This window comes from Seriola lalandi, unplaced genomic scaffold, assembly GCF_002814215.2.
Source record: "Seriola lalandi dorsalis isolate HSWRI2012SDOR001 ecotype SW California unplaced genomic scaffold, Sedor1 jcf7180002054914, whole genome shotgun sequence".
Taxonomy (NCBI): Eukaryota; Metazoa; Chordata; class Actinopteri; order Carangiformes; family Carangidae; genus Seriola; species Seriola lalandi.
The window spans coordinates 346,172-357,676 of NW_019525466.1; the positions used below are offsets into that span (position 1 = coordinate 346,172).

General features: G+C 42.4%; 1 protein-coding gene across 1 annotated transcript in view; it reads left to right on the plus strand.

The window, feature by feature from the left end:
* Positions 1 to 11,505, plus strand: part of klf5l (Kruppel like factor 5 like) — a 27,036-nt gene that overhangs the window by 9,599 nt on the left and 5,932 nt on the right. The window contains exons 2-3 of the mRNA XM_023430884.2: positions 3,667 to 4,594; positions 5,614 to 5,673. Coding sequence (XP_023286652.1) covers positions 3,667 to 4,594; positions 5,614 to 5,673 — 988 coding nt within the window. The remainder of the gene's footprint in view (positions 1 to 3,666; positions 4,595 to 5,613; positions 5,674 to 11,505) is intronic.

Consider the following 11,505-nt stretch of genomic DNA (forward strand, 5'->3'; position numbering starts at 1 on the left):
CCCCCCCAGTAAATACCCAAGACTTAATTTCAGCAAGTGCTCAGATTGCACTGATGACAAGGTGGTGTGAGTTCACCAGCGGTGAACGACGGACGCGCTAGACCCGAGGACAATAGGCACACACACACACACACACACACAGACATACATGCTGAAGCATACACACAGACAAATGCTTGAGAGACACACACGTATTCAAATGTGCAATAAAAAGTAATGTTCAAGAAGAGAAATACACTTTGGGGCAAGATGTTTCAGCTGTTTCTACAGAACAAAATGTGCAGACAGCCAGGATACCTTTGTGATAAACGTTTGTTGTATTGTTTGCCAGAACAATCTGTGCTGACAAACAGGTACAAGAAAGACAGTCGGCCTACTGACTGAAATTAATATCATTAAAAGCAAATTAAAAGGCGTTGTTTTAAAAAGAAAACAAAATGGAAGCCAAGAGTGCAATTATTTACCCAACAACGAAAAGAGGAAGTAAATTTAAAGTGTGTGTGTGTGTGTGTGTGTGTGTGTGTGTGTGTGTGTGTGTGTGTTGACAGTGCTGGCACTTGAAGCAGCGCTGAAACAGGCCTCTCTCCTCTCCTTTGTACCTGTTCAGCTGCTGGACGCGACCTCGGACACATCAGCGCCTCGTTAGGTCATTTGTCCCAAGTCATTTGATTCAGTCCAGGACTCGGATGAACACTCTGGTTTATGATTTCTCTGGAGAGAGCAGTTCGTCCAGTTCAGCTCTGATAACTGACTGATAAGTCACGACAACTCAGAAACAGTTCCTGAAGCTTTGGTAACTCAAAATTTACAGAAATTTAGAAACAAAATATGAAACTAACAAGATTAGATTCATTTAAAGGTCCCATATTTTCCACTTCCTGTGTAATTGAAGTGTTGATCCATAAAAATATATATTTGTGGTTTTAAGACCCAAAAACCATCTCCAGTGTAGTTTCACATCTCTCTCAGGCTTCTCTCTGGAGCAACAACAGGCCAGTGAGCCAATCAGAAGAGAGGAGGCTCTGAGCCGCTCTTTTGCATTAGTCTATAAAGTGGAATGTAATTTATTGTAAGTATGGTAATCAAGTCAGTTGGTTTGAGCTTCATAGATTCAATTATTTGCTTCCGTTTTTCCCTTTTCATGTCAGTATAATTGAATTTTATTCCATTGTTTCTTGAGCCAGACATTTGACAAAACTTCTCAAGTAACCACTAAAACAAAATTATTAAAAGAATTATCAGTAATTAGTGTCATCAGCTCTGACTAATCAGTTGATTCTTGTGCATCCTGCTTAAATGAAGGTCATTTAAACAAAAATCAGTCAATGGGGGGAAAAAAAAAAAAGTCTGAGGTCAGCCCTCCATGAAACTTGCATGTAGTTCCACAAGTGAAAGCAGTGAGTGTTGTTGTTACGGCAACAATGAACAACGTGTTTGTGGAAGATTTCATTTTTATTTTAGTTTCTTGGAAACGAGCAGCTTCCTGGTCAACGATCAGTGGTAACGTTGAATTCATCTTGATGTTTCATTCAGATTAGTCGTACTATCACTTTCATAATTAGCCGTTCACTCGTTTCCCTCATTTCATTCTCCTTCTCTCTCTCTCTCTCTCTCCCTCCCTCCCTCTCCCTCCCTCCCTCTCTCTCTCTCTCTCTCTCTCTCTCTCCCCCTCCCTCCCTCTGGTCCTTCCCCCCTCCCTTCATCATTTTTCTTGTGCTGTGTATCTGTTGTCATTGTGAGGATCAAATTTGTCTGGCAGGTCTATTTTTACCTGACTGTTTAGGTTTCTCTGCCTGTTTCTCATGCCTTCAGCCTTTGTGTTGGTTTTGGCTGGGTGCTTTTCTTCATGCATCAAACCACTTCCATCGGCCACACCCACGGAGGGAACTCTCTGCCTGTTTGTGTGTGTTTGTGTGCCTGTGCATAGTTAAGTTGTGTGTTGGTCAGTTGGTGTGTATCTGCGCCCAACATGCTTCCGCCTTAGAGTGCATGCGTATGCACATTTGCTTTTTTTTTGCATTTCTGTAACATACATTTGTACATACGTTTGTGTGTGTGTGTGTGTGCGCCTCTCTCTTCTCCTTTGTACCTGTTAGGCTGCTGGACGCGACCTTGGACACATCAGCTCCTCGTTAGGTCATTTGTCCCGTGTGTGTTTGTGTGTGTGTGTGTGTGTGTGTGTGTGTGTGTGGTCCCTGCAGCAGAGATTCTTTACTTAACGGCTTGTGCACCTCTAAAGGAGCGACTGTCTGCTTCATAGACTCTGAATGACACACACAAACACATGGACACACGCACACACACACCAGTAAATCACGATGAAGATCACCTGCAATTTATTTTTTAAAACGTTCGGCCTGTCCATTCTTGTTGCTTGAAAAATTTCCACAACTGTCATACAGATAGATCTGAAGCAACTGACCGTTGTGTCTCCCTGGTTACATAAGAAAGCGGCCATACCCGTCATCGTCATCACCATCATGGATTCATTGCACCTTCTCCTCTTTATCACAAATGAAATATCAACCTCCTCACTTTCTGTGTTTCCTGGGAAACAGCTGCTGCACAGTGAGTTTAAATTAACAAGCTTCTACAAAACTAATGTATATTTATATAAAAATGCCCAGGATCGTTACTGCAGTTGCATCATGGTCCCATATTGATCAGCTGATAAATCACATTAAAGCAAGAGCAATAACACCACTATTAATTCCAGCCATCAACAGTCACCGATCACTGATTAATACATCTCCAAACAAGCAGCAGGTGTTTACTAGTGCAACACAAAGCAGCCCACGAGGCAGCAGGAGTAACATTAGGGGGACAGTTGGTGAAATCCCTCCTCATGTGTGTCCCTGGTCCTGGTCCTGGTCCTGGTCCTGGTCCTGGTCCTGGTCCTGGTCCTGGTCCTGGTCCTGGTCCTGGCTGTTTGATTGTCAGGGCAGTGAGCTCCACTGGGAAACAGGAATGTGAAGTACGGAGGAGGGGAGGCTTTATTTGTGTGTACTAACTGTGGATTGGGTGGAACTGAGCCATGTCACAGCCTCCTTATCACTACGATCTGCAGCACATTAATCTCACACAATAATTACAGTGGTTAAGCAAATACTCGATTTGTGTCGATGTTAAATAAAGATCATATCAAACTGTTGCCACTGAGTCGCCTGCAACTGACCTTTTGGTTCATATTGACATATGTTTACCCATAGATCTGTGCCATGAGATTTTTAACATGAAATGAGATAAAACACCAAACCCTGACAGTGATGGAGCTGCATTTTACTCACTGATAGTTTTCCTGGATTGAAAAGCTAATTCTGTGGAAGCAGTAAGAGTCTCTTTAAATCGCCATTTTTCACCGACTGACAGGGAGGAAATTTATCATGGAAGAGAAAGAGACCAATTCCATTTCTCTCAGACATGCGTTTGTGAGTTTGAACAGCCAGAAAAACCTGGACACGCCTCAGTGTTGGTGATCTAGTTGGCTCGGTCGCCCTGTTTACATGAAAGTGTGCTCGCCTCTGATTGAGAACCGGTTTATGATGCTGCTCTGGTGTTAATTGAAAAGCGTGGTGGGAAATCACTGAGTGAAGATGACAAAGCAGGTTGTACAAAATAAGAAGAATTCCTCCTTTAAAGTTCTCTCTCCTTTTTTATTCTTTTCAGACTCGACTAGAGTTGGACAAATACCTGCCACAGGTCAGCGGTCCTCTCTTGACTTCCACCAGCGACACCGGCGACAAAAAGTACAGGCGAGAGAGCGCCTCCGTCGTCGACGAGTACTTCTCAGAGGACAAACCTTCCGCCCCTTACAGCCTCAACATCAACCTCATCCTTCCCAGCACCACTCACCTCCGCACAGGCCTCTACAGGCCCAACACCAAGACCCTCACGCCCCAGCAGATCAAGACAGAGCCCGGGCTGGAGGTGCCCTGCTCCATCCCCACCACCACCACCCAGGCCTTGCCAGACTTCACCTCCGTCTTCAGCATGCCGCCTGTAGTCAACAATGTTTTCATCAAACCAGACATGAGCTCTGGCGGCGCGGTCAGTGTTGCCGCAGGATCGCAGCAGCAACCGAATTTGGACACAGATCTTCACATCGGACCCCAAGCCCCCCAGCCGCAGGTCTACCACATGCCCATCAGCAGCTGCGCCGACCTCACCATGACTCTGTCGCACACCAGCCCGGCTGGGACACACGGCTCCTCAAACAGCAGGACCATGCTGAACCTCAGCAGCGTCGCGTTGCCGAGGAGCAACGGCAACTACATGATGGCAGAACACCAACTGCCGCAGCACCACGGTTACTACCACGCCCCCGCCAATTCATCCCAGCACACGGCGCCCCACAGCCTGCCGCCCTCACCCCCAAACTCCCAGCCGGGGAGCCCAGATGGCCAGGCGGAGCTGCTCAGCTTAGCGCCCCAACCGCCTCCGTACCAGCAGCTCCTGGGAGAGATGAAGGTGGCGGGGTTGTCCACTCATGCTATGCTGATGACACACGGCCAGGGCGTCCTGACAGGTCCCAAATACAACAGGCGGAACAACCCAGAGCTGGAGAAGAGGAGGATCCACTTCTGTGACTACCAAGGTCTGTGGTTTATTTCTTTTTCACTAAAAAACATGTCACAATCAAACCACCGGGGGCAAGAAACGAGCTGACCTGTCCTGAAATGAAGTTACCTGAATTAATTGGCATTCATTTTTGGGTAGCTGCCACTGCTGTCTTTTGGGGTTAAACGGAAATATATAATACACAACTGTTGCCCAACTTGTTTTTTTTTTTTTCTTCTTCTTCTTAATTTCCTGCAACATGTTGGTGACACACTTTCTTTGCACTGTACTCTGAGCACAGAATGCCCGACTGATCATGTGTAGAGGCCCTCAGGCAACATACAAAACAGTATGCAATCCAAGATCTGCACACACACACACACACACACACACACACACACACACACACACACAGTTGACAGCTTGAGCCCTGCGAGAATTCCTGGGCATTAATAACAGTTTGATACACAAATATCTAACTAATGGAAAACAAGTTTGAACATAACCACTCTAATAAGTTGCTTACAAGGGTTTTTTTAACTGTGCCACTGTTGTGTAAATAAACTAAATTACCAGAGAAAAGCACAAATGCAAATCTGACAGTGATGCACTGCCTCTCTCTCACATGCCTGAACACACAGACACACACACACACACATATCAATACAGGAAAAATAATTGTGCAGAAACAAGATTGCCAGCATGCTTAATATCACAGTGCAAGAGCAGTCGTTTTAATAACTCATTTAGTCTCATATCGGACTTGAAATGTGTCAGTGAGGTGAGATAATTCTGTTTGTTTTCTATGTTGCTAAAGCCATGAAACAAGGCAGAGGTTAGGGTTAGAGGCATTATTGGTATGTTTGTCTGATACTCCCCGAAGTCATTCCCTCCACAAACAGTTTGAAATGTTCCAGTTTGGCAAATATGTAGGTTCCTTTTTTTTTTTCCCTCTCGTGTCACACTTTGGTGACCTCTCTGTCAGATGAGCACATTCCCGTTGTCAGTCTGTCTCACGATCTGTGTGATTTATTTATTTATTTATTTTCTTTACAGGCTGCACCAAAGTTTACACAAAGAGCTCCCATCTGAAGGCACACCAGAGGACACACACAGGTGAGAAAACTCTAAATACTGGCGTTTCTTTGCCGTGGTATGTAACCGCACATCAGTGTCCGTCGGCTTCCTGATGAGGGAATCTGAATGGTCAGTTCCTCCTACTTGAATGAGCCAATGGTGGTGAAGCAGTAAAGGAAACAGCTGATGCCAATCAGTTGATTGATTGATTTGAATAGAACTTTTCATACAGGTTAGTGCAGTTCAAAGTGCTTTACAGACTGATCATTTTAAAAGCTATAATTTTATTTACAACAAACAAATAAAAAAAACACCCATAATGAATATTTCATATACAACATAGATACAATAAAATAATTGATTAAAATAAAATGACTAAGGACTAAAAAACATACTTAATTAAAAGCCAGTCTGAAGTGGTACGTGTTGAGTCTACGTTTGTGCGCTCTCAGGTCCTCGGGGAGACTGTTCCAACGGCTCGGAGCATAAAAGATTTTAGTCGGGCACTGCTCCATTCAACGCAGCAGATGATAATCAGGCTGATTTTGGTTCTGATTCACCTTTTGCAACAGTTGCAACAAGTGTCTGGATTTTTCTTTCAGCTTTATATCCTGTGATATGGAAGAAAATCAGGTGCAAAGCTTAACCACAGAGTTACAGCACAGGTCCAGAAAAATCCATTGTTTTGTGTAGGGTTTCTCAAATTTCCAACATAATGAAGATTTATTTGAAGTGTGTGTTTGGCCTTGCATAATTTCAGCTGTAAAATCAGAATTATTCACTCGTTCTGTCCACGTGTCCAAACTAATCCAACCATTCAAACCAGTACCTCTCTCTGTCACTCTCACCTCTCTCACCTCTATACCATTAAGCTCCGTGGTCAGCTGGCCTAAGCTTATTTATTTATTTATATGTTGCTTATTTTGTCAAATTGCCAGTTTCGATACACCCAGTAACTAAAATAGAGATGAACACAGACAAAAAGAAACACAACAGAGAAGCAATAGTTTGCTTAAGAGTTTTTGTTTATCCTCCACCATGTTTATACATGCTCATACCTGTCCTCCAAGTCTCCCCAGAGAGAGAGAGAGAGAACAAAAAAAAGGGAGGGAGGGAGGATGAAGGAAAGAGGGGGAAAAAAGGGGGGGGGCACAGTTAAAATAAAGGCCAAACCAGTTACTCCTGCTTTTCAGTCCCTTCAGAGGATGGAGGAGGAGGGTGGGGAGTTTGCAGAAGGAAAGGGGGAAGGCTGGTTTCGATGTGTTGCCCTTCTGTAAGATGAAACCTGTGGATTCCCTGCAGCCTCAGACCTGGATTTTACAGATTTACTTGTGTGATTAACGCCGCAGAGCTCTGGCAGCGTGAAAACAGTGACAGAGAGACAGAGAGAGAATGGATGTACATATAGAAACAGATCTCCCTGTGGTCATAAATAGATAAGATGAGACTTTATGAATGCCAGTGGGGAAGTTGGGTTTGTTGCAACAGCAGCGCAAATGGACTATAAAATATGCAGTGAGAATGGTAAACAAAACAATACAGTGTAGTGTGCTCTTGACAATTTCAACACAGATGTAAATTGTCTGCTGTCGGTTTTAGTTGCTGCTGCACTGTTGCCACGCTCATCCAGGTTTCAACAATAATGTCTTTTTAAAATAAGTTGTTTTTAACATGACATGCCTGGTCGTGTCTTGCATTCAGTTGATGATGACTCATGAGTTGAGCATGTAAAGAAACATTGGGCTGACAATAAAAAATTAACAAAACCCTTACCAGAGTGTGGGCATTGCATAGATCTTTAGTCGTATACTGCTTCTTCTCTCTTTATTCTCAGTATTTTACCTTCAAAGCATGTTTAGACATGGTGATCTGGATAAATCATCTTATCCCATCTCTTTCACTCCAACTTGGTTCATTTCCTATCGCTCAAACAGACAGCCCACTTTTGATAAGGGTTATCCTGCATCCTCGGATCTGTGGAGTGCCTCAAGGCTCTGTACTAGGTCCCTTTTTTATTCTATTTCTAGTGTATGTACTTCCTCCCAGATAAATTTTGCGCACTGAACTCATCTTAAATGAATAATCAGTTTTAGACCTTACATTAAACCTAGTACCCTAAATTGAGAAGATTATATTTTATTCCAAACTCACCTTTTAAAAATGATTCATGCTTTATCTTTGTCAGAGTCAATCAGTGCAGCTCTCTGTTTGCCTACGTGAGTGGTGAAGCCTGTTCACACCTTCAACTCATACAGAATACGGCAGCCAATCTCCTATCCACAGCAAATATTGAAGATAACATAACTAACATTAAAGCCTCTTTACATCAGCAGTCCGTTGAGTTGCCCCAACATTATCATAACCTCTTAATCTGACCTGAAAACCTGTGCTTTCTCAGATACTCACTGTGTTTGCACACACTGATGGACAGTCATCGGCGGGTGTGCAGATACAATAGGGTCTTCATGTATTCATTGGAGTCGGATTATAGAATTTGAAGGATAATAGAGAAACTAACATTTTCAAAACTTGACTAATGACTACACTTAATTGTGATTAAACACCTGTGTGTGTGTGTGTGTGTGTGTGTGTGTGTGTGTGTGTGTGTGTGTGTGTGTGTGTGTGTGTGTACCATGCAGTTTTCTGTTGAACAACCAGAAGGCACATTTTCAATTCCCTTACCGATGTCATTATATTTCCCGTACATGTTACATTAACATTCATGTGTCAGTCAACAATCTTTGATCTGAACCCTCATCCCTGATCTATGTCTGTTGCAGTTCACTGGAAGAGAGATGAGAGTTTTGTTTTCGTGCTTGTTTTTTTTTTTTCATCTTAAGGTAACAGTATCAGGAAGTTGTATGATTGTATGTGTGTCAGCACGTACATATGTACAAATCATCATTGTAGAGCAGTCATCTTTTAACAAGGTTTTCCTTAGAAATAAAGTCATAGTTTAGTTTTTTTCAAGTCAAGTGTTAATCTTGGTCAGGGTTGGATGCTGCTGTGGCTCATTGATATGCACTGTTTCCTAACAACAAGAAGGCCCTGGGATTGAAATCCTCCATGAGTGTAGTTTGTATTTTCAGATATTTCCTTTCCGACCACAAGTCAAAGGCATGCAGGTTAAGTTGCCTGGAAACTCCAAATTAGCGTGAATGTATCTGCATGTGTACCCTGGCTGCCACACAGTGCATGCTGGGACTGATACTCAGCCTGCATGAGATACGTGGTTAAAGAGTTTGAAGTATGTGTGTCGTACTAGAATCCTCCACATGAGTTTCGTTAGCTTCAGTTTACTTTGAAAGGTCCCATTATTTACACTTTTCCTGTTTTTTCCACTTTTAACAGTTGATCCATAAGAAGATATATTTGTGGTTTTAAGAACTAGAAATCATCATCTAAATGTAGTTTTACATCTCCTCTCTCAGGCTTCTCAGGCTCAACAACAGGTCAGTGAGCCAATCAGAAGAGAGGCGGCTCTGAGCCTCTGTGATTGAGGCATGAACCACATGTGAGCTGTTGTTGAAGTCCATCACTACCTGCTGTCATTTGTTATCATTACAATCTGCCCTCCCACTGGTACGGGGGGGGGGGGCAACCTTGACCGTGGCCCTAGTGGCCATTTGAGCTCTGCACATTGAATTGTGTTTGTGTGTGTACATGTGTGTTTGTACGTGTGTGTATGGAAAGGGTAGAGTGCTATCAGGCTGATTAGGGAACCCTCCAGCCCTCTTCACAAACACTCACTGAGCTGATAAAGCTGAGAGGTCCACAAAGAGTTTATGGGCGTCCTGGAGGCCTGAAAGTGTTTGCTCTTTGACTCAGTAAAACCAGAGATGGTATTAAAATGGTTTGATTACACTCCTGATATATTATACTAGATTGGGCATAGTCATTCGTGGCACGAATGGTTTCAAGTTGAAAAAATAAGATGTGGTTGGAAAAATCTATAGTTGCTCCTCAGGTATTTTTATCTCTCTTATCAGTTCATTTGTAGTAGTGATGGATGACCTTTTAAGAGAGGTTGGAAACATGTTGATATATCTGCTGTTATTCCTGAACTTCATACTCTTTACTCTCGGTTGTATTTAGAAAACAAAATTAAGTTTAAGTTCAAGCGAATTCCTGAGTCATTCTGAGTAAGACCATCAACTACATGCCTTTATTTGAAATGTAAATAGACTAAAAGGTGCCATATCCTGTCAAAGAGTAGTTATCAATGGACAAAAATAGTGCTCTCTTTTATCTTTTTTTTTTCTTGTAAAGTGATAATGTTCTTTCAGGTTTTCCATGAGTAGATCAACCAAGTACAATTTTACTAAAGAGAACTTTTAAAAATTAAAAAATAAGATAAATCTGAGGAGACAAACTTATTACATTTTCTGGATCCTGCCTCATTTTATTTTCATTTGAAAGCTGTAAGCAACTGGTTTTACATGCAGCAGGTTCAGGGTGTCAGGGAGACTTGAAGCCTCCTATAGAGTAAATATAAATATATATGTTCCTCATAAAGCACACAGCAGCCTGACAGAGGCTGTTTTGTCCCAGAGTAATTGATGTGCTGTTGCAGTTACACCGCCTGTACCTTGAGTGTGTGTTTTGTTGTGTTTGTGCGTCTGAGACCGAGTGTTTTTCCGTTACGATTTATGACACGGTCGTACTTGCATTAATTATATACGTGTGTGTCTGTGTGTGTTTGAGAGAGAAAATAATGGGTTGGCCGTTTTCTAATCAGCCACCTGATCAAACAGCTGCTGTCCGTTGTGCACAAATGCCTGTAAAGGCTTTTGAGAAGCCCCCCTGATGACATCATAGACACTGTCCCCCAGTGATCATAAGTACGCAATAAACATTCAATTTTACATCTTTTTCACAGGAAAAAGTGCACACAGCTAAAAATCACTGCACAGCCAGTAAGTTTACACTCAAATATTTCCAAAATTAAATTGTAAAAGAATTTTTTTCATTTTTTGGGGATGAATAACATGTTCTTAAAACTTCAGTTTTTCCACTTAACGTCATAATACAAGACGAGTGTTTGAAAATGAATCTATCTTAAAGACAATCTGTGGAAAAAGCTCAGTTTTAGCTGGTTGGTCAAACACTGTGGATCTGTGGAATTAAAGAGTGAATTTGATGTCAGTGTTTTTCACCAGGTAATAAATTGACCAACTTAAATTTTGCTAAAACTTAACGTTCTCCTTTTAGATTAGAGGAAAATGAAATCACGTGAGGATGGATTGCAGGGGGGGTTTCACCCGACCTTTTGGCAGCTTGTTTAGGAATATATACCAGTCAAGAGTTTGTTCTGTGTGTGTTATGTGTCGTATTTCACCGGCCTGTTTGCTCGCCCTCCACGATATAAGTCAGACAGAGAGAGAGAGAGAGAGAGAGAGGCGGCTGTGCTTTTGACCCCGGCAGTGAAGCTATAGAGCAAAACCAAACACACCTGTGGGTTGAGAGCCTCAGCCTTTTATATGGAGACTTTTGTACTCCGCCTCGACACACACATCAGGAGCGGTTCACTCTGGAAACAGGATATTGTCCAAATAGCAGGCTGGAGTGCTCCTGAGCCTCTGATGTGGGGTTTAGGTGCTTGTTGGATTAATAAAAGACTAATCAGGTTTAATTGTGTGGGGATAAAGGGGAAGGTTATCCATGGTGCCCCAAAAATCTCTTTATAAGCCATTAACATGTTTACACTAAAACTACATGTTTTCTTTTTTTTGAAATGGTTGTTGGACTGTTGAAGATGACATAGCAGCAGAAATAACATTTCAAGAGGCAAAACACAAAACCACGTGAATGAAGCCTTTCTGTTAATCCTTATTTTTTTCTTCTCATTTATTGTCACCTGCCCCCCTCCCC